The sequence below is a fragment of the Triturus cristatus genome, chromosome 3_2 (genome assembly GCF_964204655.1).
Source record: "Triturus cristatus chromosome 3_2, aTriCri1.1, whole genome shotgun sequence".
NCBI lineage: Eukaryota > Metazoa > Chordata > Amphibia > Caudata > Salamandridae > Triturus > Triturus cristatus.
Window position 1 is genome coordinate 1,197,754,327 of NC_140584.1, and position 26,498 is coordinate 1,197,780,824.

General features: G+C 45.7%; 1 protein-coding gene across 6 annotated transcripts in view; it reads left to right on the forward strand.

The window, feature by feature from the left end:
- The window catches only part of LOC146859432 (beta-galactosidase-like), a 356,754-nt gene that overhangs the window by 175,111 nt on the left and 155,145 nt on the right, over positions 1-26,498 (forward strand). For all 6 annotated transcript variants that reach the window (XM_085650133.1, XM_085650132.1, XM_085650130.1 and 3 more), the window contains 2 exons: positions 16,824-16,918; positions 17,835-18,015. In XM_085650133.1, the coding sequence (XP_085506259.1) occupies positions 16,824-16,918; positions 17,835-18,015 (276 nt within the window). The remainder of the gene's footprint in view (positions 1-16,823; positions 16,919-17,834; positions 18,016-26,498) is intronic.

Consider the following 26,498-nt stretch of genomic DNA (forward strand, 5'->3'; position numbering starts at 1 on the left):
ATTGTACGTTAATGTTTCCCTGAATTTTACTCTGCACCCATTTTTAGAAATTGTACTTGCACTTTGAAACGTAAGATATTTTAAAATTGTACTTCGAACGTGCTATTAGAAACTTACCTCTAATTCTCTCCCCAGCCCTGGTCCGACGCAGCAAGTGCTGTTGCGCGGAGGGCTTCTGGGAGCAGCAACTACTTCCGGTTTCGGGTCAGCACGCTAGTCTTTCACGCCCCCACTAGTATTTAGCTTCCTGCTCATGCGCACACGCAGCGGGCGCGTGCGGCGCGTCGAAGGCGCACCAACGGCAAGCCCGTCTGCGCTCGTCTGACCCCGGCCGGGACCAGGAGCCACGACCCCTGGCAGTTTAAAAAAAAAAACAACTTTATCTACAGTGCCCAGACACTGCTCAATATGAGAGGAGTTACGGGCACTAATTGCTTACACTCGCCGATCCTCGCCAACAGTCCCTCCATTTGCCCCCACTGTAATTTTAAGCTTCAACTTTACAGTAAGGATCTACCAGACACTGGCCCCCCATTAAAATTCTTCCTTCTAAATTGTCGTTCTCTCCCCAAACACTCAGTCGAACTATCACTCCTTATAGATGATCTTAAACCTGATGCTTTATTCCTGACAGAGACGTGGTTACAGGATGAAGTTGATCCAACTATCACCCAGGCCCTGCCTCCGGGGTATTTAATACACAGAGCGGACCGCAAGACTGGAAGAGGTGTAGGTCTAGCTATAATTTTGAAAGATAATTTTTGCTGCCGGTCCTCCGTTGAGGGGCTACCTGACTGCGAAAGTATGAACTTCTCTTTGGAATTTCCACCTACTAGTACTCTCTCTGGTATGCTACTCTACCGCCCCCCAGGCACCCATACGTCAATTCCTTAGTATACTTCCGACCTTGTGGCTAATTTAACATTTACCCCAGCTAATTTTACAGTACTAGGGGATCTTAATATCCACCTGGATGACCCCTCGATCACCTGGCCAAAGAGCTACTAACGAGCTTCTCAGCACTTCAATTTAAGCAGAAAGGCTTCGCCCCTACGCATGTCAAGGGTCATCTCCTTGATCCAGTGTTTAGTAATGACCAGAATCTTTTGGTAGGGTCCCCCATCCCCCTCCCCTGGACTGATCATTTACTAATTCCTCTGGTCTGGGAGACCGTAGTGTCCTCTCCCTCTCAGAGTGTAACTCTGATGTTGGAAAGGAAATGGTCAAATCTCTCCGCCAGCCAGTGGTCCTTAGCCCTGGATGCCACCACACCCCCTCCTGTTCTTGATCCTGAAAGGGCTAGTAACAACTTTAACCTCTGGATCCAAAACTCTTTGGACACTCTACTTCCAATAAAGCCTTCCTACAAGAGATCCAAACAAAAACCGGTACCCTGGTTTTCCCCCAAATTAAGGGAACTTAAACAAACCTGTAGGAAACTGGAAAGGAGATGAAGACAGAACTTAGCAGAAGAGAGGAAAAAATGTCTATAGAGAGGCAATTAGAAATTATAAGGCAGAAATCAAAATCGCCCAATCCTCATTCTATGAGGAGAGGATTAGTGCAGCTGCTAACTCTTCCAAAGAAATATTCCGTATCGCTAAATCTCTCACTACCATACCGCATAAACCTCCCAACACAGAGAATGCACTAGCTCGCTGTAACAACTTAGCGGAATATTTTCACCAAAAAAATTCATCTGATATGTCAATCCTTCCCTCCCATAAAAGTGAGCCTACAGCGTTCAGTACTGAAAGTTCCCTTCCCGTATCACAGTGTTCTTTAAAGGAGTTCCCCTTGATAGACGAGGTCTCCTTGAATACACTCATTTCTATGGTAACCTCGGGCTCTCCTATGGACCCCGCTCCCCCGCAGCATCTCACTCTAGTTGCTGATGTCATTCGCCCAGTAATCTTAAACACTCTAAATGCCTCCATCACTTCTAGCACGGTACCCCCTGGTTGGAAATGTGCTCAGGTTAGAGCCCTTTTGAAAAAAACAAATTTAGATATCTCCAACATGGCCAACTATCGACCTATCTCTCTCCTTCCCTGGCTGAGCAAGCTGACTGAGAGACACATAAACTCTACTCTAGTTCACTATCTGGAGTCTAACAATCTGCTCCACGATTCCCAGACAGGATTTCGTCCCAAGCTTGGGACAGAGACCGCCCTTCTGGCAGTAATACAGGAAGCAAGGAGACTTTTGGATCAGGGCGGCTCAGCAGCAATTATTTTGCTAGACCTCAGTGCCGCCTTCGACACTGTTGATCATAACATCCTGCTGGAGCGATTAAAAAATCTTGGAGTAAAACACCGGGCTCTCACATGGATCCAGTCCTTCTTAAAGGACCAATTCGTTCAGGTCTTTGAGGGTACGTTTACATCTAACCTGTGGTAAATAAAATTCCTTTACCGGGACTTAATTTGATACAGAAACATAATAAAATAGCTCAGTAAAATGAGAGGCAGAATCCGTGGTATTAGAGGTTCGGAATGGGCTTTATTCCAATGATCGATTATAATCGGTTGCTCCAAGTTCCATCACCACGGGGGTTCAGGAAGTGAAGTACATACTTTATTGACAAGAAATGATTTTTATAGAACATTCATTACAATGAAGCAAATGCAGTAGGCGTAACAATTGATAAGGAAAATGACGATTCATATGCGTAACCGAAAATGGGTGTAATAAGGAGTAAAAAGGAACATAATTGGTTATGATGTCACATATAGGTGGATCTATAAGATAATACTTGGCATAGATGCGCGCGCAGCAGCATGACGTGTAATTGACGTGCAACTAGGGGGTGAAGGGGACTTGACATTTAGCTCTACATGTGGAGACAAAAAGTCTGGGGGGTCAAGTCAACCTAATCCCAAATCATATCTAACATCCTATGTTTAAAGAACTATGTTATCCACAAAAGAAGGACTCTCGGACAGAATCTATTCTATACTGACTGTGCGTGCGTGTACAAGCGTCTAAGTGTCTACACTGAATGCGAGGGGGTAGGAATATTCCATGGTAACAGGGCTATGAATTACTTGCATGAGGACAGAGAAGCCGAGCCTTTGCTCAGTAGCTGGAAGAATGTTTACTTAATTTGCTAGACAGGAATGCATCGGCTAAGGAGTGAAGCAGATAATTCGAAGGTGAAATACAGTTCTTGGCAGAGAATAGGCTGATGTCAGGCTTCGTGAGCCGCGCAGAGAATGAGACAAAGTTCATGGTCACAGATGCAGGCTCAGACTCGAGTTTTCAGAGGCAGAAGGCAAGAGGAGTTTGATGACAGAATCAGGGCCTACTTGCCTGGACTGTAAAATGGCATAAGTGAACCATACAAAGCCGGTGGCCTTTCATATTTAGGAATGGAATATCCGGCCTATTCATGGCGGATCTGACAGAGGACATGTTGACGGTGGACGCACATGTATTTGCGTCTTCATAACTGGAACTGGAGGGAACATACATGTACTTGTGACATGCACATAGAACCGTTGGGGTCCAAGATAGGGGACATAACTGACCAGAAAAATCCATATTTCCACATTCCCTCCTTGTCCCCTACTTGCCCGTCAAGAGATATCAATCTTCATTAATCTGTTCATATAGCATCATTTGTTCTTCTTTCGGGATCTTGAATGAAAATCTTGATGTGGAATGCACGATGTGGCACACAGACCACAAATCGCTGGTCCACATTGCAGACATAGACAGCAACTGAATAGTATGAGAAGGCCAATACCTAGGAAGGATAAAACTCTCCATCCCCAGGCTGATATCACACTCCAAAACCAACTGGACCAAGTCCAAGTGCCTGGGTTCTGGTGTATCTTGTTTACAATCTTATGAAGGCGAGTGATGGCTTTATATACAGATGGCGAATTTTCTGGTATGAATACGCAGCAGCTTGATCCGATGACCCTACAAGCTCCGCCCCTATCAGCTAGGATGACGTCAAGGACAAGACGATTTTGAAGCACAACAATCCGCATAGCAGACTGCTCTTCTGTTAAATTGCCTAAGGCGGAAATAGTCTCATTCACTACTGCTTCAAGGGTTCTAGTTAATCTACGTATCAGCTTACTATTAGTAACAGTACCTATATAGGGAAAGATGCCTTTATTAAAATCTACATACTTGTCCCATGCCGTCTCAGTATAATCGACAATGGGGAGATCTCTCCGCTCTCTGTTGTGTACTAAATGAATATTTCTGTAATAATCAGGAGGAGCTAGGAAAACAGGTGGCAAAAGGAATGCAATGTAGCAGGTACCATCCCAATCTAGAGGTAGACGCATATATGCAGTCTGACCACATATAAAGTAGGAGTGACGATAAGCTCTAAATGAAGATTTGCCTTGATCACTGAATTCTACTATAGTAGTGCATTTACTATGGCCCATATGTATGGAACCAACCTTTCTTACACACAATTCACCCTTCGCTGGGAATACTGACATGGTGGGTAAAACTAGTTCAACTTCGGATTTGACATTCAGAATCATGAGATTAGGTGTAAAATTACCTAATCCATATACTTCATTTTCTAGATCAGTTCCTGTTCTTTTGGGGCGACCCTCCTTGTCAGGGTAGCAGACCTTGAGTAAAACTAGGTTCAGGTTTCCCCATACCCAATGATCTTGGTAAACTGCTGTGTCTGAGTCTATGGAATTGATTAAACTAAACCATGCTCCACAGGAGCCATTATGTGTAAACGGATGTGGAAAGAAAGGCAGGACTCCTTCATAATTCTGATAGGGAGGGAGCCGGCCACACACCCAACAATTAGTGGCATTACTAGTCTGATGGGAATGATGTAACATACTAATGAAAGTGTTATTGCGCAGCGCAAGTCTATAAGACAATTCATGCGGGGGTAAGTCACTAAAAGAATGTTCAGTAGTAACATTGTAAACGTTTCTGGCAATAGGGTAATATATGTGCAACAATATACTTGCAGTAATTATTAAAAGACTCAAGAAAAACAAGATTAATAATGTCACTATGCAGTGGCTACGCAGTGATTTACAATACGCCTGTCGTTTCAACATTTTCCGGGTGTTTTCTCTACTCAGGTCCAAGGGATACATGTCAGAGACAATTCAACCGCTTCACCTTGGAGAGGACTTAAACAATCAAATTGCTCGACTGGTTGGGCCTAAGCTTTAGTTTATAGTGTTCAGAGTTACTCTGTTCAACAAAAGGAAGTTTTGAGTCAATGGGTGAAGACACACGAGGTGGGCTGTTTACATCTGCAGGAAGTCCATGAAATTTCTTGATATGACTTGAATGAATCCAGCCTTTTCTGCCTTCAATCTTCACGGCTGTTCTTGTGGTCAGCAGGACCAACTTGGGTGACTTCCACCTGGGCTCCAGCTGAGTCTTTCGGTCGAAATTCCTCACAAGTACGAGGTCCCCCGGAACTACGTCATGGGGTTTCACCTCAGTGTTGTCGGGAAAGGCTGCAGCTACCTGTGAACGACAAGATTGTAGTGCAGACATCAAGGAAGCCAAGTAATCTGTCAGCATATTACAGTCAACATCAGTTATTTTGCGTGGTATAGGCGTCCCCCACATATTTGGTGGTCTGCCGAAGATCACCTCATACGGGGATAGCCCTGTTCGAGAGTGTGCTACCATTCTCATGTAAAAGAGTGCAACTGGTAACGCTACTACCCAGTCGACACCTTTCTCTCTGCATATTTTGGACAATCTGATTTTCAGTATCTGGTTATGTCTTTCTACGAGACCTGCTGCCTCGGGGTGTCGGACACAGTGGAATTTCCACTGATATCCTAACAGAAGTGAAACATGTTTCATTAATTCGGATGAGAACGGCTGGCCGTTATCTGAGTGAACAACACGTGGTAAACCGTATCGTGGGAAGAATTCTCGAACCAACTGTTTGGCAGTAGTCGGGGCAGTGTAATCTGAAACCGGGTATGCCTCTGTCCAACGGGACAGAGCGCAGACAACTACGAGAACATATTTGAATCCTCGACATCGTTCCATCTGGATATAGTCCATCTGGAGTACTTCAAAAGGGTGACTAGGAGGATGAAATCCACCCTGTTCTACGGGAACGCTTTTTCCTGGGTTAAACTGACAACAAATCATACAGGTACGGACCTTTTGTTTGGCTGCTGCTCGCAAATGTTTATTGAACCAAATGTGTTGAATGCTGTCTAGCATAGCTTTTTCTCCGAGATGTGCTGGACTATGTATAGTGTTAATTATAACTTGGACCATTGAATCAGGAAGGAACCATACAGACTTTTCCTTCATCATCCATCCTTGGTCCGTTTGGATCCCTCCTAATTCAGTCCATTTCTTTATTTCGTCTGGTGTAGCATGTGTCTGTATGCCAATTACGTCAAGAGTAGGATCTTTAACTGTCATACAATGTGTCGGCATCGGGACTATTGTCTTTGTCATGTCGGGGGTTTGAGTTTGAGCAGTCTGTTTAGCTGTTCTGTCGGCTAGATCATTGCCTTGGGAAATGATATCAGTAACCTTCGTATGAGCTTTACATTTCATAATTGATATTGCAGTGGGTAGATGTATTGCATCTAATAAGGCATGAATGAGGGGTCCGTGCTGAATGTGGGCACCGTGGGAAGTTAAATAACCTCTCTCTCGCCACAGCACGCCGAAGTCATGTACAACTCCGAATGCATAACGTGAATCAGTGTATATGTTGACTTTTTTATTCGTGGCTTGAATACAGGCTTGTGTCAGAGCGGTAAGCTCTGCGGCTTGAGCTGACAAAGTATTTATACGATTAGTTTCAATGACTTCAGTATCTGTTGTGACTGCGTAAGCAGCCACTAACTCTCCTGTATTTGTTCTCATGCATGAACCATCTACATACAATGTCAGGTCTGGATCTGACAATGGGACATCGGTTAAGTCTTGTCTGGGTTTTGTCGTTATTGTAATAACTTCAATACAGTCATGAGCTAGTGGGTCTGTTCCGGTTACTGGCAACAGTGTGGCAGGATTCAATGTGTTACAGCGTCTGATTTCTATATGTGGCTGAAACAATGTAAGTTCGTACCCTGTAAGTCGCGCTATAGTCAAGTGTTGTGTTTGCGTTCTATTTACAAGAACCTCTACTGCGTGTGGTACTTGAACTGTCAATGGATGTCCTAACACTATGGCATCGCTTTGTCTGATTGCTAAAGCTGTCGCTGCTACTGATTTTAGGCACGCAGGCAAAGCCTGGGCTACGGGATCTAATGTACTAGAAAAATAAGCACATGGTTTGTGTGATCCTGCTTGTTCCTGTGTGAGTACTGACAAGGCAGTACCTTCGCGTTCTGTAACAAAAAGTGTAAACTGTTTTCTGTAACATGGCGTTGCTAAAACAGGTGCTTGACATAAAGCTTTCTTTAGGCTTTCAAAAGCTTGTGTATGTTCCTGAGTCCAAGGGAGAACAGTCGATGTGGCTGCCTCCTGTGTTGTTAACTGAATGAGTGGTTTTGCTAGAAATGCATACTGAGGGATCCACTGCCTACAATATGAAGTGAGGCCTATGAAAGCCCGCACCTCCTTTTGTGTCTTGGGTATTGGCATGTTAGCTATTAACTGAATGCGGTCGGGTGTAAGCTGCCTTCCCTCCTTGGACAGCGAGTGTCCAAGATAAATAACTCGCTGGACACAGAATTGCAGCTTAGAAGGGGACACCTTGTGCCCCTTTTTGGCTAGAAATTGTAAAACTGTCAGTGATGCTTTTTCACATTCCGGTTCGCTTCTCGCGGTGATCAGCAGATCATCGACATATTGAAGCAGAGCAGTGTTAACTGGCATGTGGATACTATCTAGTTCTCGTTTCAGTGCTTGGCTATAGATGCTGGGGCTTTCTGTAAATCCTTGAGGTGCGCGTGAGAATTTAAAGCTACGTCCATTTAAACTAAATCCGAACAAATATTGGCTTTCCGGATCTATTGGGACGCTGAAAAAGGCATTCTTGAGATCGATTACAGTAAAGAATGTCGCTTCGGAATCAATAGCTGTCAGTAATGACGAGATATCTGGGACCACAGGAAATTGTGGCACAATGCATTTGTTTAACTCGCGCAGATCAATAACCAATCGATATACTGGCGGGGCCGTTGGATCTGTTCGTTTAAGAATCGGAATTATCGGTGAATTACATACATTGGAGTCTGTTTCCACAACTACTCCTTGGGCAATGAGCTCGTCAATGATTTGTAGTAAAGCCACTACAGCATCTGGTGGTAACTTGTATTGTCGCATTCGTGGTAGCACCACTCCTGCCTTTAATGTGACTCGATATGGTGTAATATTCATGCAACCAACATCAGTAGGGCCTTGTGCCCATAGATGTACTGGTAAAGTCTGCAGTCGGGGATCCATGTCTCTAGACACATAGTGCCCTTTAAAATCACGTAAAAACAACCTTACTCCTTCCGGAGAACAACATATTATGGCTCCTAGAGCTTTCAGTGTTTTTATTCCTAACAAGTTTTCTGGACATGATTTAGTAAGCAATAAATCTGTAGTTCGGGTCAGAGGTCCTATCGTAAGTGGAAGAGGCTGTGACACTTCATTAACAATAGGTTTTCCTGAAAAACCAAGGGAAATATTCTGAGAGCCTGAGAGGGGTGCCCCTGGAACTTCACTACGTTTTATAGTTGTTCGACTTGCCCCTGTATCGAGTAAAAATTTTCTATCTTGGCCTAATAATTCACTATGTACATAAGGTCCTTCTTGATCTACTGGGATTTCAATCAGGGGTAAGTCAACTTCCCTCTCTAGGCTTTTTCATGCGTAACGTTGATACTCAGGATATTCATACTGCGCGGTCTGATACATTTGTCGTGTTGTTGTCTGTGTGGCAGCAACAGGCAACGGTGGTGCAGCTGGCACAAACTGTATTGGCTGTTGTGCGGCTGGCATGGCCTGTGCATGCTGCGGAGCTCCTTGTTCATTCTGATCTTGTCTGAGTGGCCGTGGTCTTTCTTGTGTTTTACCTATGGCGATATTATGTTTTAAAACTGGACAATCGTGTACGTAATGACCTGGCTTTTTACAATAATTGCATGTCCCTTTTACAGGTCCTGCTGAATCGGAATGTGTCATACCCTTTTTATGTCCTTCAGCTGGAACTGTCTGGGAAACTAGCATTTTCATTTTCGTGTCTTTCATGCGTCTGTGTTCATGTTCTTGTTCCTCTCTAATTCTATTGTGATGGTACTGTAACATTTGTAACATTTGTGATGGAGTGTTACCTTGCCAGGTACTCTCGAATTTTAATACTCTATTCTTTACTTGGGGCAGGGCATTTTCTACTAATTTTGTTACAAACAGATGCGGGTATGATTCGCTACTTGCTTTTAGGCCACTATTTATACCAAAACATTTTTCAAATCGGGCATAGTAATCACTAGTGTCTTCATCTTGCTTCTGCTTACAGGCTGAAATTGTACCCCAATCTTCCTTTTTCGTCGTTAATAAACGTGGCAGTACCTGTACTAATAAACCTGGTAGTGCTTTAGTTTTATCCCCAAGTCCTGCTCCTGCAGTTCGGGCCTTTTCTTCCGCTTCTAATACTGACCATTCTATCTTTTGGTCTCCTACCTCCCTCTCTTTTTCCTTGAGTTTCTCATAAATACCAGCAGGCATCAATACCTTTAATATTGTCATAATGTCGGGATAGGTATACTCTCCCATGAGTAACATGTCTTTAATTTCTCGGTGAAAACCCGCTGGATCTTTGTCATGACTGGGTACCACTTTCTTCATTTGTAACAATTCTATTTTCGATATGGGCGTATATACAAATACGCGCTTAAACTCGTTGTCCTCGCCTTTTATTGGGTGCACTTCTCGTAAGGGATTCTGTCTATCCATGTAATACGTGGTTCTTTCCTTGACGGGTAATGAGACACGCTCTGAGCATACAAAAAGAATATACTGCTTTCTTGATTCTAGAATTTCTTTAATTAATTTAGTACCTGAACCTCTCCACTTATTCATAAGCAATTCAGTCAATATGTCAGGTAAGGGACCAGGGTCCGAATGCTGACTCCGATATAGTATAATGAGTTGTTGAATCATATAAATCCCAGCTAACCTCTGTTCATCTGGGGTGAGATTCAAAAATGTGCGTGCTACTGTATCATCACTATATTTTCCGGGACTGTCCACCCAATGGACAGCTGCCCTGGCTAAATCTTGTTCATCCATAGAATCGAGAAAATGATAACCCCTTCGTTCTCGGAGTAGTTTGTCGGCGGTTTGGAACGAATGCTCGTTAGACCTTATATTAATTATAGGTATTTGGAAATTCCTGTTATTATCTGGACATATCGGACGTATCGAGTCAGTAAGACATCTATTACTATTACAAGATCTTCCTCTACCTACATAGGCTATGGTGTCCGACTGTCTCGCGGGCAGTCCTGACCCTTCTTCCTCGCTTTGTTCGAACTCGTCTACCTCTAATCTTTCTTCGTGTAGGCGTTCTATTTCTTTACGGATCTTTCGGCACATGGCTATTATACAATTTTTCTTATCATGTCTACCTTCTGATATATTCTGGCTCCATCTGGTAAGAATTTGCATTGCTTCCGGGTCTACCCCCGGTCGGTCTTGATTTCTGATCACACAATTTATGAGGAAACGTAACAGTTCCCCCTGTATCTCTACTTTCTGGTATTCCATAGCTCTGTTAATACATTCTGGATCTCGCCCTGTTTGGACAAAATGATATATTTTATCTAGATGCGCAGTCATTCCTGGTAACTTCCCTAAATACACTGCGGCTAGTCTGATACGCAATGATGCCAGGGTCATTTCGTCCTCTTTACCGGGCACAGGGTCATATCTACAATCTATAAGAAGTTCCTTAAGCGTACGGGCATTTATGAGTTTGGGTGTACGTGAATGTGCTGACTCTTGAAAAGTAAGTTTATTTATTCTGGGTGGCGTAGAAAAAATATTGGTAGCACCTCCCGTAGCCCCATCTGGGGTGTCGGGTGTGAAAGGATTCGTTGAACGTGACACAGCAACTATAGGTGTGGACACAGCTACAGAAGTAGCTGTAGGAGCAGATGCAGAAACAGATGTGCTTGCCGGAACTTGTGACTCGATTTGTTGCTGTAAGGATACGGGTACTGGATCTTGGCGTTGGACCTCCCTGGTATGCGGTCTATGTGGGGCGGAATTAGCATACTCGGGAGCTGCGTCATCTAAATATGAGGAAAGAAAAACATCTTCTGCGGTTCTAGGATGCCCCTTAGGATGTACCTTTATTGGAAATAATGGGGGTGGCAAGTCTTTCGGTATCTCTGGAGTAGCCTTAGGTAATCCTTCGGCTAGAAGGGGATACATACCATTCATAAGGGCATTTCTTTGTCTATCTACTTGTTCTGATTTCACTCGGATACCTTCCTCAATTAATAGATTTTCTCGAACTTTATTTGAACTCTCTTTATTCCTTTCTTCCTGTCGGAGTGCTTTTTCTGTGCGTCTATGAGATTCTTTACGCCATAACTCAACGGCGTCTTTCTGTGACTGTCTGACTTTCCTTTTCCATAACTCTTCCTTGACTTTCATGATGCACTCTGCATCCCAGGTCCCCGCTGCGGGCCACCTCTGACTTTCTGGTAATTCCTTGGTGTAGTCTACCCATAAATCAAGGAATAATATAGCGTCTAAGCCATGTTTGTGATACATGAAGTGCCCTGGAGTGTCCCTAGGAGGAATAGGGACGGCTTCTTCGAGTACCCCTTTTCTAGTAGTGATCTGTCTTAATTTCGAAAAGAGCGGCATATTTGACAACTGATCCGATACTTAATCTTGAACACACTTAATACAAAAGCACAATAATGAACAACCATTCATACCACAATATGCAGGACGTTTAACACATTAAACATTAAACATTAAACATTTTTTTTAACCTTTAAAATAACCAACAATGATGATCGTCTGCATAACTAATCACCAAGCATAATTCTTGACAATGACTAGATACTTCGGAATACTTGATATACTGCTAAACAGTACATATACACTGCTAAAACAGTGCAGACCGGATTTGTGTACCCAAACCCGTCTTGACCGGCACAACCTATGTGCACGTCAGAAATGCCTCCCCAGTAATGGTACTCACCGGGTAGCTTCGGAAACGGAAGGCCTCGGCAACTGAACTTGGACCGGACTGGACTGGACTCGACTCGTCGGAAACTGGACTCGGCTTCGAACTGGTGGGCCTCTGTATACCTCGGATCTTGCTCTCTCAGCTAGGCTCTGGTCGGGATACTTCGCACTTCTCACCGCCTCGTCTGGGTGTTGATCGCAGCCTCAGTCGCCCCCGCTTGACCGGAGGGAGATACAGGAAATCCTGCTGGTACGCGTTATTGTCCGTCCAGCTGTGGCAGGAGACCGGGCCTGCAACTCACCGCCGGCGCGTGAGATGAGAAAGTGTCCCTGTTCGGGCGCCATTCATGTGGTAAATAAAATTCCTTTACCGGGACTTAATTTGATACAGAAACATAATAAAATAGCTCAGTAAAATGAGAGGCAGAATCCGTGGTATTAGAGGTTCGGAATGGGCTTTATTCCAATGATCGATTATAATCGGTTGCTCCAAGTTCCATCACCACGGGGGTTCAGGAAGTGAAGTACATACTTTATTGACAAGAAATGATTTTTATAGAACATTCATTACAATGAAGCAAATGCAGTAGGCGTAACAATTGATAAGGAAAATGACGATTCATATGCGTAACCGAAAATGGGTGTAATAAGGAGTAAAAAGGAACATAATTGGTTATGATGTCACATATAGGTGGATCTATAAGATAATACTTGGCATAGATGCGCGCGCAGCAGCATGACGTGTAATTGACGTGCAACTAGGGGGTGAAGGGGACTTGACATTTAGCTCTACATGTGGAGACAAAAAGTCTGGGGGGTCAAGTCAACCTAATCCCAAATCATATCTAACATCCTATGTTTAAAGAACTATGTTATCCACAAAAGAAGGACTCTCGGACAGAATCTATTCTATACTGACTGTGCGTGCGTGTACAAGCGTCTAAGTGTCTACACTGAATGCGAGGGGGTAGGAATATTCCATGGTAACAGGGCTATGAATTACTTGCATGAGGACAGAGAAGCCGAGCCTTTGCTCAGTAGCTGGAAGAATGTTTACTTAATTTGCTAGACAGGAATGCATCGGCTAAGGAGTGAAGCAGATAATTCGAAGGTGAAATACAGTTCTTGGCAGAGAATAGGCTGATGTCAGGCTTCGTGAGCCGCGCAGAGAATGAGACAAAGTTCATGGTCACAGATGCAGGCTCAGACTCGAGTTTTCAGAGGCAGAAGGCAAGAGGAGTTTGATGACAGAATCAGGGCCTACTTGCCTGGACTGTAAAATGGCATAAGTGAACCATACAAAGCCGGTGGCCTTTCATATTTAGGAATGGAATATCCGGCCTATTCATGGCGGATCTGACAGAGGACATGTTGACGGTGGACGCACATGTATTTGCGTCTTCATAACTGGAACTGGAGGGAACATACATGTACTTGTGACATGCACATAGAACCGTTGGGGTCCAAGATAGGGGACATAACTGACCAGAAAAATCCATATTTCCACAAACCGATGGCCTCTTAGCTATGGGGTTCCCCAGGGTTCCTCCCTGAGCCCCATGCTTTTTAACACCTATATGACGACTTTGGCAGAGATAGTACGTCCATTCGGCATAAAAATTATCACCTACGCAGATGATACCCAACTGGTGGTGGCATTAAACCACCCGGAGGGTTCATCTTGCGCTCTGGGCAATTGCCTAGAGGCGGTGGCCGAATGGATGGAACTATCTCACCTTAAGCTAAATGGGGACAAAACTGAATTGATGTTCCTGGGCAAAGCTCCATCACCCTCCTCTGCATTCTCATGGCCGATTTTCTCGGCACTATGCCTGCCCCAAAGCACCAGATTAAGAGCCTAGGTATGTGGCTCGACAGCTCCTTAAGTTTCAATCATCAAGCCACCAAGTTCTCAGCTACATGTTTTGGCATGATGAGGATGTTAAGGAAAATTCTTCCCTTACTCTCCTTCCAGGCGCAAAGGATTATGGTGCAAGCCCTCATCTTGTCACGCCTGGATTACGGGAACACCTTGTATCTAGGCGCCCCTCAGGCCACTACTCAAAAACTACAAGTGATCCAGAATTGTGCGGCTCGCCTACTCCTCCAGATTCCTCGGAGACAATCAGCAAAACCCGCAATGAGAAAACTGGCTCCCAATCAAGTCCCGAATACGATTTTAAGGCCATGTGCCTGGCCCACAGAGCCATCTGGAAAATTGGCCCTGCCATTATCCATCCCCTGGTCACTCCTTACCAACCTTCAAGGAGTCTTCGTTCCAGCTCCGCTTTCCTTGCTACCACAAGGAAAGTACGCACATCCAGATGGGGCGGACGTTCCTTTTCCCTGAATGCTGCTAATCTCTGGAATTCTCTTCCCTCTACTCTTCGCATGGAACGTAACTTACAGACCTTCCGTAAACTCCTTAAAACGTATCTTTTTAGTACTACTCACTAACTTGCCGTGATTCTGCCTGTCCTGTCCTAAGCGCTACGAGGCCTCAGGGTAGAAACGCGCTATAGAAATTTAATTTCATTCATTCAACATCTAAAACGCTTGTGCTAACATAGCAATGTGTGCAGGCAAAACCCTGTCTCCGCTACATTATGTTGCATTCAAGCTATCTCTGGTTTCTATTTATGCTTTAGTTACTTACACGCTCAACTATACTAATCTACGCCACGCTACTCTAAGTTATTCTATGCCACTCTACATCACTCTACTGTACACCACTGCACTCTATGCCACTCTACCCTACACCACTTTAATCTACGCCACTCTACTGTACTCTATGCCATGTCACTCTATGCCTCTCTGATCTACACTTCTGTGCGCCACTCTACTCTGTGCCACTGTTTGCCACTTCACTCTATACCAATTTGTTCTATGCCACTCTACTGTATGCCACTCCACTTCCTAGAATGTCAGTCTACGGCACTCTGTGCCACTCTACTCCACTGAACACAAGTCCACTGTACATCACTCTACACTACTCCCTGTCTCTCTACTCTCCTCTACATCACTCTATGCCAGTCCACTCTATGCCACTACTCCACTCTTTGCGACTCCACTGTACACTCCATTCTATGTCACCCTATGCCACTCCTCTCTACTATACGCCACTCTACTCCACCACTCCAGAGTCAGAAGCAGGGTGCACAATGACAGGGATGCCACAGGGTCCCTATATACTTTTTATGAGCCCCACTGGCTTTGTATGCCAGTTTCTCCACTGCAGTACATTGGTTCATCCCATTAGTTCATTCAGCAAGGGAGGGGGCAGAGGCATCTATCCAGTGGCACGCAATATCTTTCTTCACCACCAAGTAGCCCATGGCCATTAGGGCTCGGGTACTCCGAGACACCCCCAAATTGTCCACAATACTCTGCAGAGTAATTTTGGGGTCTAGTTTGATTAAGCAGACTATGATTCTGCTCAGGGCTCTCGTGGTAGCTAGCCAATAACTACTAATAATTGGGCAGTCCCAGACCATGTTATAGAAGGTGCCTGGTGAGGCCCAACAATGGAGGCAAGCAGGGCTACTGGCTCGTCCAATCTGCCACAAGTGGGATGGAGAAAAGTGGAATTTGTGAAAGCTTGTAAACTGAATGAGGTGGAAACACATTGAGATACCCAGCAGCCTGGCCGCCATCTCTGCCTCAGTCCATTCAACATCCTCTAGGACACCCAGATCTGCTTCCCGTTTTGTCCTAAGCACCAATTGGGGGTCTATGCGTTATTAATCAGTGTTTGATATACCCATAAGATACCCCTCTTGCCTAGAGTGTCTAGCATTAAGTGACATTCAATGTGACTGTACTCGGTGACCGCAGTTAGCCTGTGTCAGCTGCACGTATCGATAGAACTGCGAGGAGTGGAGCTTGAACTCACCAACTGGTTCCTGGAAGGACCAAAAGTGACTGCCCCTCCAGTTGCCTCCTAGGGTGGGGATACCTATTAAGTGTCAACACTTAAACCCAGAGAGTTTTGCCATCTCGGACAGCCATGTGCCCTGCAACAGCAGTGTCCCTGTTGTGATTTGGTGTGCCATTTTATGTGTCTTAATGCAGTGTGTCAACCGAGGCTGGGTAGACGTGTAACCGGGGGCACAGAGGGTCTTACTGTAGAGGAGGTTGAGAGTTCCATGGGGATGAATGAGGTTGAGCTCCAACCCCACAGCAGGGTCATCTCGATCCGCATAGAGACAGTCATTTATGGGGATCATATGAGACGCCCAATAGAGTTGGACATCGGCCCAGACCAACCCTGCCTCGTAAGGCTTTAAGAAACATTTTTCAAAGGAGACCCATGAGGTTTTCTCTGCCCAGAGGAAGGTGTTGATTCAGGCCAATATCTCTGTAAAGAATCTGGGCAGCAGGACACGGGAGCATATAGAAAACGAGGGAGAGCCACCATTTTAAATAACGCCCCCCTGGCCTGCAATGGAGGGCGGCAAATGAATTCGTATTGTTTTGAAATGGCCTCAGACAGATGTACATTTTTAGTGGGAAAGGATATGTGTGGTTATAAATCGTGTTCAAGGTGTTGATGGATTTAAGCAGAGAGACAGCTGAAAGAGAACTAGGATTATTAGTCGCTTATTTTGCATTATGTGTGTTATTGATTCAACAAGAGTGGATTCCCTTTCAAGTGATCTGTTGTCTGCTGTGTGTCTCTGTGATTGTAGATTACCTGATGGCTGTCGACACCTGGCTGAATGTTCTCCTTCCCAAAATGAGGCCCAAACTTTACCAAAATGGTGGAAACATCATCAGCGTCCAGGTATGTTGTGAATGAGTACATCAAGGATGGCGGACTACACGCGCGTAAGCACCAAACGTGAGGGAAGAGTGAAAAGGATGGTGGACTACACATGCCTGGGCGCCAAACATGAGGGAAGAGTGACACTGGAAGAGCAGGGCTGCTGCTTGTCTGGATTGGTGTCCCATTGACAGAGCTTCGTGTGAGTCAGGGCCAGATTTCACAGTAGGACAATAGGCTACAGCATGCAAGGGGGTTGTTTGCCGTAGTCGGGAGGTGTGTTCCGAGGCTCTGTGGCTGCTGTAGCCAGACCCTGAAGCACATCTTTCCTTTACAGCCCTGTAGAGCAGCTGCTGCCACACCAAGACCCAACAGGCCTGTGTGGGTTGTCATGATGGAGTCAATCTGTGCTTAGACATCCTCACAGAGCAGCATGGCTCTGCAGAAGCCCTACGGGTTGTCTCTGTTGTTCTTAAGCTGGACATTCACTGCGATGGCTGACGGTGGTAGACTGGCCAGGTTTCTCTGCTCTGGTCTGTCTTTGCTGGGCAGTTTGTGGGATCTTACACTGAAGAAGTAGGGTACAGGTCGAGTCTGAGGAATTTACATGCAACCCAGTACTGAAAAAGTAGGGCTGCTGCTCATTACAATGTCAAACTCTGCGTGGATCTCAGTTCATGCAAGCCGGGAGGAGATACAGATTGGCTTTGACGTATGCATCTGTGTTCTTTTCTCGATAAAGGGAGCATTGCCTGTTAGGTATGACATGCAAAAAAAGTAAGCGTTTTCATCCTGGCGTACAGAAGTGATGCTGTAAGATTCAAGTGCATAGTCAGAGCAGGGAAGGGGTCAAGGCACTAGGATGAGGCGGAGGATGCGGGTCAGCATGACCTGTATTGCTAGAGTACTTAATTGCTTCAATGCACTTCTCCTGCAGGTGGAAAATGAATACGGAAGCTACTATGTTTGCGATTACAACTACCTGCGATACCTGAAGGCGAAGTTCGAGTCTCTCCTAGGGAGCGACATTGTACTCTTCACTACTGATGGCAACTCTGAGAAAGAGCTGAGGTGCGGAACCTTGCAGGGCTTGTACGCCACCGTGGACTTCGGACCAAGTAAATCAATCTGTACACTTTCTTTATTTAGGGCCATGCTCTGTTCTCTCTATCTGGACCTGTGTATGCTCTGTCCTCTCTATTTGGACCTGTGCATGCTCTGTCCTCTCTTTTTGGACCTGTGCATGATCTTTCCTCTCTATCTGGACCTTTGCATGCTCTGTCCTCTCTATCTGGACCTGCGCATGCTCTGTCCTCTCTATCTGGACCTGTGCATGCTCTGTTCTCTCTATCTGGACCTTTGCATGCTCTGCTCTCTATCTGGACCTGTGCATGCTCTGTTCTCTCTATCTGGACCTTTGCATGCTCTGTTCTCTCTATCTGGACCTTTGCATCCTCTGTTCTCTCTATCTGGACCTTTGCATCCTCTGTTCTCTCTATCTGGACCTGTGCATGCTCTGTTCTCTCTATCTGGACCTGTGCATGCTCTGTTATCTCTATCTGGACCTGTGCATGCTCTGTCCTCTCTATATGGACCTGGACCTGTGCACGCTCTGTTCTCTCTATCTGGATCTGTGCATGATCTTTCCTCTCTATCTGGACCTTTGAATGCTCTGTCCTCTCTATCTGGACCTTTGAATGCTCTGTCCTCTCTATCTGGACCTGTGCATGCTCTGTCCTCTCTATCTGGACCTTTGCATGCTCTGTTCTCTCTATCTGGACCTGTGCGTGCTCTGTCCTCTCTATCTGGACCTTTGCATCCTCTGTTCTCTCCATCTGGACTTGTGCATGCTCTGTCCTCTCTATCTGGACCTTTGCATGCTCTGTCCTCTCTATTTGGACCTGTGCATGCTCTGCTCTCTATCTGGACCTGTGCGTGCTCTGTCCTCTCTATCTGGACCTGTGCGTGCTCTGTCCTCTCTATCTGGACCTGTGCGTGCTCAGCTCTCTATCTGGACCTTTGCATGCTCTGTCCTCTCTATTTGGACCTGTGCATGCTCTGCTCTCTATATGGACCTGTGCATGATCTTTCCTCTCTATCTGGACCTTTGAATGCTCTGTCCTCTCTATCTGGACCTGTGCATGCTCTGTCCTCTCTATCTGGACCTGTGCATGCTCTGTTCTCTCTATCTGGACCTGTGCATGCTCTGTCCTCTCTATCTGGACCTGTGCATGCTCTGTTCTCTCTATCTGGACTTGTGCATGCTCTGTCCTCTCTATCTGGACCTGTGAATGCTCTGTCCTCTCTATCTGGACCTGTGCATGCTCTGTTCTCTCTATCTGGACCTGTACATGCTCTGTCCTCTCTATCTGGACCTGTACATGCTCTGTCCTCTCTATCTGGACCTGTGCATGCTCTGTCCTCTCTATCTGGACCTGTACATGCTCTGTCCTCTCTATCTGGACCTTTGCATGCTCTGTCCTCTCTATCTGGACCTGTGCATGCTCTGTTCTCTCTATCTGGACCTTTGCATGCTCTGTCCTCTCTATCTGGACCTGTGCATGCTCTGTTCTCTCTATCTGGACTTGTGCATGCTCTGTCCTCTCTATCTGGACCTGTGCGTGCTCAGCTCTCTATCTGGACCTGTGCACGCTCTGTTCTCTCTATCTGGACCTGTGCATGCTCTGTTCTCTCTATCTAGACCTGTGCATGCTCTGTCCTCTCTATCTGGACCTGTGCGTGCTCAGCTCTCTATCTGGACCTGTGCACGCTCTGTTCTCTCTATCTGGACCTGTGCATGCTCTGTTCTCTCTATCTAGACCTGTGCATGCTCTGTTCTCTCTATCTGGACCTGTGCATGCTCTGTTCTCTCTATCTGGACTTGTGCATGCTCTGTCCTCTCTATCTGGACCTGTGCGTGCTCAGCTCTCTATCTGGACCTGTGCACGCTCTGTTCTCTCTATCTGTATCTGTGCATGCTCTGTTCTCTCTGTCTAGACCTGTGCATGCTCTGTTCTCTCTATCTGGACCTGTGCATGCTCTGTCCTCTCTATCTGGACCTGTGCATGCTCTGTTCTCTCTCTGGACCTGTGCATGCTCTGTCCTCTCTATCTGGACCTGTGCATGCTCTGTTCTCTCTCTGGACCTGTGCATGCTCTGTCCTCTCTATCTGGACCTGTGCATGCTCTGTTCTCTCTATCTAGACCTGTGCATGCTCTGTTCTCTCTATCCTTACCTGTGCATGCTCTGTTCTCTCTATCTGGACCTGTGCACGCTCTGTTCTCTCTATCTGGACCTGTGCACGCTCTGTTCTCTCTATCTGGACATGTGCATACTCTGTTCTCTCTCCTCGGACCTGTGCATGCTCTGTTCTCTCTAGGTACGCCAGTGCATGCTCTGCCTTCTCTATCTGGACCTGTGCATGCTCTGTCCTCTCTATCTGGACCTGTGCATGCTCTGTCCTCTCTATCTGGACCTGTACATGCTCTGTCCTCTCTATCTGGACCTTTGCATGCTCTGTCCTCTCTATCTGGACCTGTGCATGCTCTGTTCTCTCTATCTGGACCTTTGCATGCTCTGTTCTCTCTATCTGGACCTGTGTATGCTCTGTCCTCTCTATTTGGACCTGTGCATGCTCTGTTCTCTCTCTGGACCTGTGCATGCTCTGTCCTCTCTATCTGGACCTGTGCATGCTCTGTTCTCTCTCTGGACCTGTGCATGCTCTGTCCTCTCTATCTGGACCTGTGCATGCTCTGTCCTCTCTATCTGGACCTGTACATGCTCTGTCCTCTCTATCTGGACCTTTGCATGCTCTGTCCTCTCTATCTGGACCTGTGCATGCTCTGTTCTCTCTATCTGGACCTTTGCATGCTCTGTTCTCTCTATCTGGACCTTTGCATGCTCTGTTCTCTCTATCTGGACCTGTGCATGCTCTGTCCTCTCTATTTGGACCTGTGCACGCTCTGTTCTCTCTCTGGACCTGTGCATGCTCTGTCCTCTCTATCTGGACCTGTGCATGCTCTGTTCTCTCTATCTGGACCTGTGCATGCTCTGTTCTCTCTATCTGGACCTTTGCATGCTCTGTTCTCTCTATCTGGACCTTTGCATGCTCTGTCCTCTCTATCTGGACCTGTGCATGCTCTGTCCTCTCTATCTGGACCTGTGCGTGCTCAGCTCTCTATCTGGACCTGTGCATGCTCTGTCCTCTCTATCTGGACCTGTGCATGCTCTGTCCTCTCTATCTGGACCTGGACCTGTGCACGCTCTGTTCTCTCTATCTGGACCTGTGCACGCTCTGTTCTCTCTATCTAGACCTGTGCATGCTCTGTTCTCTCTATCTGGACCTGTGCATGCTCTGTCCTCTCTATCTGGACCTGTGCATGCTCTGTTCTCTCTCTCTGGACCTGTGCATGCTCTGGTCTCTCTATCTGGACCTTTGCATGCTCTGTTCTCTCTATCTGGACCTGTGCATGCTCTGTCCTCTCTATCTGGACCTGTGCGTGCTCAGCTCTCTATCTGGACGTGTGCATGCTCTGTCCTCTCTATTTGGACCTGTGCATGCTCTGCTCTCTATTTGGACCTGTGCATGATCTTTCCTCTCTATCTGGACCTTTGCATGCTCTGTCCTCTCTATCTGGACTTGTGCATGCTCTGTTCTCTCTATCTGGACCTGTGCATGCTCTGTCCTCTCTATCTGGACCTGTGCATGCTCTGTCCTCTCTATCTGGACCTGTGCATGCTCTGTTCTCTCTATCTGGACCTTTGCATGCTCTGTTCTCTCTATCTGGACCTTTGCATCCTCTGTTCTCTCTATCTGGACCTGTGCATGCTCTGTTATCTCTATCTGGACCTTTGCATGCTCTGTCCTCTCTATCTGGACCTGTGCATGCTCTGTTTTCTCTATCTGGACCTGTGCATGTGATCCAGCGGGTTACCAACCTCAGGTACTCAACTACCATATACTCACCTGGGCCCATAAACACACACACACATTTGCATAGGCTAGTAGATACCGCTGGGGTCAATTTGTTGTACTAATACCTGTAAGGTGAATTTATCTAATCATTTCTTACTAAACCTTTCTGACCAAATGTACTTTCCTCTGGTCAATGGACCTTTTAGTTAAGAGTATAGGTAAAAATTGACATAGAATAAAACCTTTTAATAACCACAGACTCGGAGTTTTATATATTTATCTAGTTAATTCATGTGAGCCAAGAACCAAAATACAGTTAGAACACCGTTTTCTCCAAGGAGAGGAAGGGAATAAAATGTAAGTAGAATAATCGTTAAACAAAGTTATTACGATGACAGAACCTGAATAGGGAGGAAACAGAGTGAGCAGTACAACGACATACTACTCTGAATTATAGTTACCTAGAATGGTGTGAAAACCAATCCCTTGGCCAAGGAGCTGGAATGGGTCCCCTGGGACAGGTCAGGAGACAAAGTTTCAGGACAGGATTCAGGGACAGGATAGATGATTTCTTCTAGATACGACGCCTGCATCGCACCCCTCTCTGACACTATCTTCCTCCTTGATTCTTCTGCGATCTTCTTCTATTATGTGCCTCCTCGGTTCTTCCGTGATGTTCTTCTAATTGATTGGCTCAAAATTCTAAGTCTGGAAATGGTTCTTCTTCAGCATTTATTCAATTCTCGGACAGCATCTCGGTCTGTCCGCATTCTGGTCTCGCTGCGGTCTGTGATCATCTAAACTGACTAACAAACTACCTCAATTATTCCTTTCTAATGGCATGTACCACCCCTAAATGTTTCAAATTTATGAAACTTCTAACTCTGATTGGACAGAAACAGGGGAGACGATCATCACACCATGCTAAGTTTAATATTTTTCTTTAAGCTCATTGTTCTGTGTTCCCGCCCCTTAATTTACTTTCCCATGCTTTATCTATTTCCCACCCGAGTTCACATTTTTATCGATCAAAATTATACAATTAAAAAAATTCTTCATTCATCAGTCAGGAAGATGATTCCGTTCCCAGGACAAGTAGAGGTCTTGGTCTTGGATGAGTTTCAAATTAATTCGTCATGGTCCCTGGCGGGTTACAGGTACTCATGTGCGGAGGTCACGTGGGGTATAGACATCGGTCATCCTTTGAGGCCCAAAATACGAACTAATAAAGAAGTCAGAAAGAGACATATTAAATTCAAAATAAAATGATTTCACTGTATACCACCTATCTCTACTCTAACCCCTTTTACTTGTATAAATCTTTCGCATTCGCATTTTATTAAATTTGCATGGTTCAGTTTCAGCAAAAGCATGCGCATTAACATGTAAGTTCCAAGCGGCCATCTTGAAAGCGATTGTGCAGCTGCAAAGATTTCCCTCCAAAGCATAGGCACGTCATTACATGTGTCCCTACGTAGATGTAGTTGACGCATGCGCAGTAAAGATTCCCGTGTTAGCAGCCATTTTTAGTCACTCTCGAGTTACTTGTTAGTACGATACATAGGCAAGCTTCCCCTAAGCTTAAATATACGGATTTGTGATGTATTATTAGTATTTACAAACACAATTATTACGGTATTACGAGTTATCTGACAAGATTGCATTTGAGCATGTCTCTTTTATACGAGTCCCTGCTCCATCAATCTCCTGTCTGATGGCATTTTATGCCATCACTAATTTCCCATCACCTAAATCAGATGCCAACTGTAGCAGCTCTCAATTCCCTCTTCAACCTTTTCATTTCTGTACTATAAGCCCTTCATTGTTTTATATAGATTTCCTTTCATTTCTTCCAGTTGTATTTCCTCATACTTTTTCTTTCCATTTTCATTCACTTCATACCTTTTTCTTTTCTTGCAACATTTGAACCATATCATCATTGCTAAGACTAATAGTGTTATTCCCAAGATTGGCAGTATTATTTGACCTATTATGCTCTTTCCTATGTTAGAAAACCAGCTCCCTATGGTAGTAATGCTATTTGTTAATGTCTTCCATACACTGTCAACTTCCAGTGATTTCAAATCTTCCTCCAGTTTTGTGATATTTGTAATGTATCCTCCAATTTCAACACTTTTGTCCGGGATGTATGTGCAACAATGTTGCGCTTTCAGCATTTTACAGACTCCGCCCTCTTTTGCCAATAATATATCAAGAGCAAGTTGATTTTGCAAAACCAGAGATCTAATTGCAACCATTTCTGTGTTGATCATCAAGAATCCTCCAGCAGTGTCAGTAGCTAGCCGATCCACTACTGTAGACAGCTGACACATTTTTCGTGAATTCAGAATTACTCCCACTGAAGGTATCAATGCACTAAATATATTTCCTACTATTTCAGAAAAACTAGCTCTTTTTATACGCGTTCGTTCTTTTGCGTTTTCATTGCTTCCAGTGACTCTTTTCACATGGTACACCTTTGGGAATACTATTCCAAAATAGCAACTCCCGTACCAATGATCAGGCAGTCTGAAATAGGCTTTATTGCCACATACGTAATAAACTCCAGGATATATTGGATCTGTTCCACCTTTTAGTCCCCATCCCCCAATAACTAAGAAATTATGTTCACATTCACTGGAACCAATAAATGCATTGTTACATTCAGTCTTTAATCTATGGAGGCAGATCTTCACTTTCTTTTCAAAGTCCAAGGACATAGCAGCATGAGTCTTGCCTGTTTTTATAAATTTCATCTTTCTCAGCCCATTGAGGTATCTGAGGTTTCAGTTCAGAAGCCCTTCTTTAGAAGTCCTGTCTCCTCTGCTCAACTAAATTAAAAAATATCTGTTTGAGGCATATGAGCTGCAGATCACACACTTAGCATAGATCGCCATCTGGTGTTGGGCCCGGATGTTTGCACTTGTTTTTGCCCTGGAAAAGTCTTCGGAAGTCACGGGATAGGTGACTCCTCCTTCGGACTATAGTGCGCATGAGCATCGGCTCTATCCTCGGATTGTATTTTTCCGCCATCGGGCTCTGATGTGTTTGTCGCGCTCCAGTTGGGAACCGTTACCGGTTCCACTTTCGACAAGCAATCCTTCACCCTTTCGACGGTATTGTCTTGATCGCGAACCCTAAACGTCGCGCATCTCTCCAAATCGAAATCCTCAATTCCGATAGTCGGCGAAGGCCTTCGGGCCTACCTGGGCCTTGGCTTCTGGCTCATGGAAAGGACGCCGTTCAAGAAGTGTCCTCAATGTGGGTCGAAGTTTCCCCACACCGATCTGCATAAGGTGTGCAACCTCTGCCTTTCACCAGAGCACGAGGCCAGAGACTGTCCAGCTTGTGCCTCTTTCCACTTCAAAAAGATCATTCGAGACCGACGCACTCAAAGAACCATGGCTCGCTCGTCGACATCAATCCCCGACGGCATCTTCCAAGAGGGCGTCGACGTGCCGGAGCTAGAGCGGGTCGAAGAAAAGCCTCGTCAGCGCCTCAGAAGCCGATGACTCCAATGTCGAAGAAATCACTCCGGCGCAGAGGGTCGTAAGTAAGAACGTCAACCCCGACCCCCTCCCTGCACCATCGAAAAAGGCTTCGGTCACACCTTCGCCTTTGGGCCCAGGTGCACACTGAGAGACTGCTTCCCATGCCCCGCCCTCGGGCCCGGCAAAGAAGCCTACTGAGCCTTCAGGCAGCTCGGGCTCGAGTCAGCCTGCTGTCGGTACCGAAACACAATCCCCGGCATCGAAAAAGAAACAGCCCTCCTCCTCCATGCCGACAGCTGCTTCCACATCCAAGCACATGGCACCAAAACCCACAAGCACCGATTCGTCGACACTGAAAAAACATTCGGAACCGAACAAAAAACCACTCCCGAAGGGTTCGGATTCTGAGGCAAGGAAAGCCTCGGAACCGAAAAAACAACAAGTTCCACAGGCCACGGACACTGTAAAAACGCACGGCTCCAAACCAAAACAACACAGAACCACTACAGAGTCGGTGCCGAAGAGGTCTACGGAACCGAAGCGCTCGGCACCGAAAGACCAACCTCCAGCAGAAGAGCTGTTCACACCAGACCCTGCTCAAAAGACTCTAACAAGGGATCCTAACACTGGTCAATTGACTCTTAGTTCTAGGAAAAGACCACTAGATGCGCCTGCACCGGCTCCACCACCTAAAAAGAGGGACTTTGCCACATCTCCTCTACGAGTCCCTTCTCCAACTCCTCCTCCACCACCTCCTCCTCCTCCTCCTCCTCCTCCTCCTCCTCCTCCACCTCCCCCACCACACAGTTCCCCTACACCATCTCCTACACCAGTAGATGATGATGACACCTTGGATGACATAGGGGAGGGTCCGGACGATGTGCCACTAGGGGATCCTAGTCCACCTTCTTCCCCAGACCCCTGGGATGATTATAACACGCCAGATGTCCCTAATGTTCCACAGGATGACCTCTACCCTTCCAGGCCTTCCCCTCCAGAGGACACCATGGCCTTTAATCAGCTCGTCCACAGAGCTGCCCATTACCACGGAATTGACTTGCACACAGACCAGAGCAGGATTTCCTAATGGATACATTTGACACCAATCAAAGGTCCACCTCAATACTACCTGTGCTTAAAGGGGTTATTAAGCATGCACCTTAAGTCTTTAAAATCCGGTTAGGGCTCGAGTTAT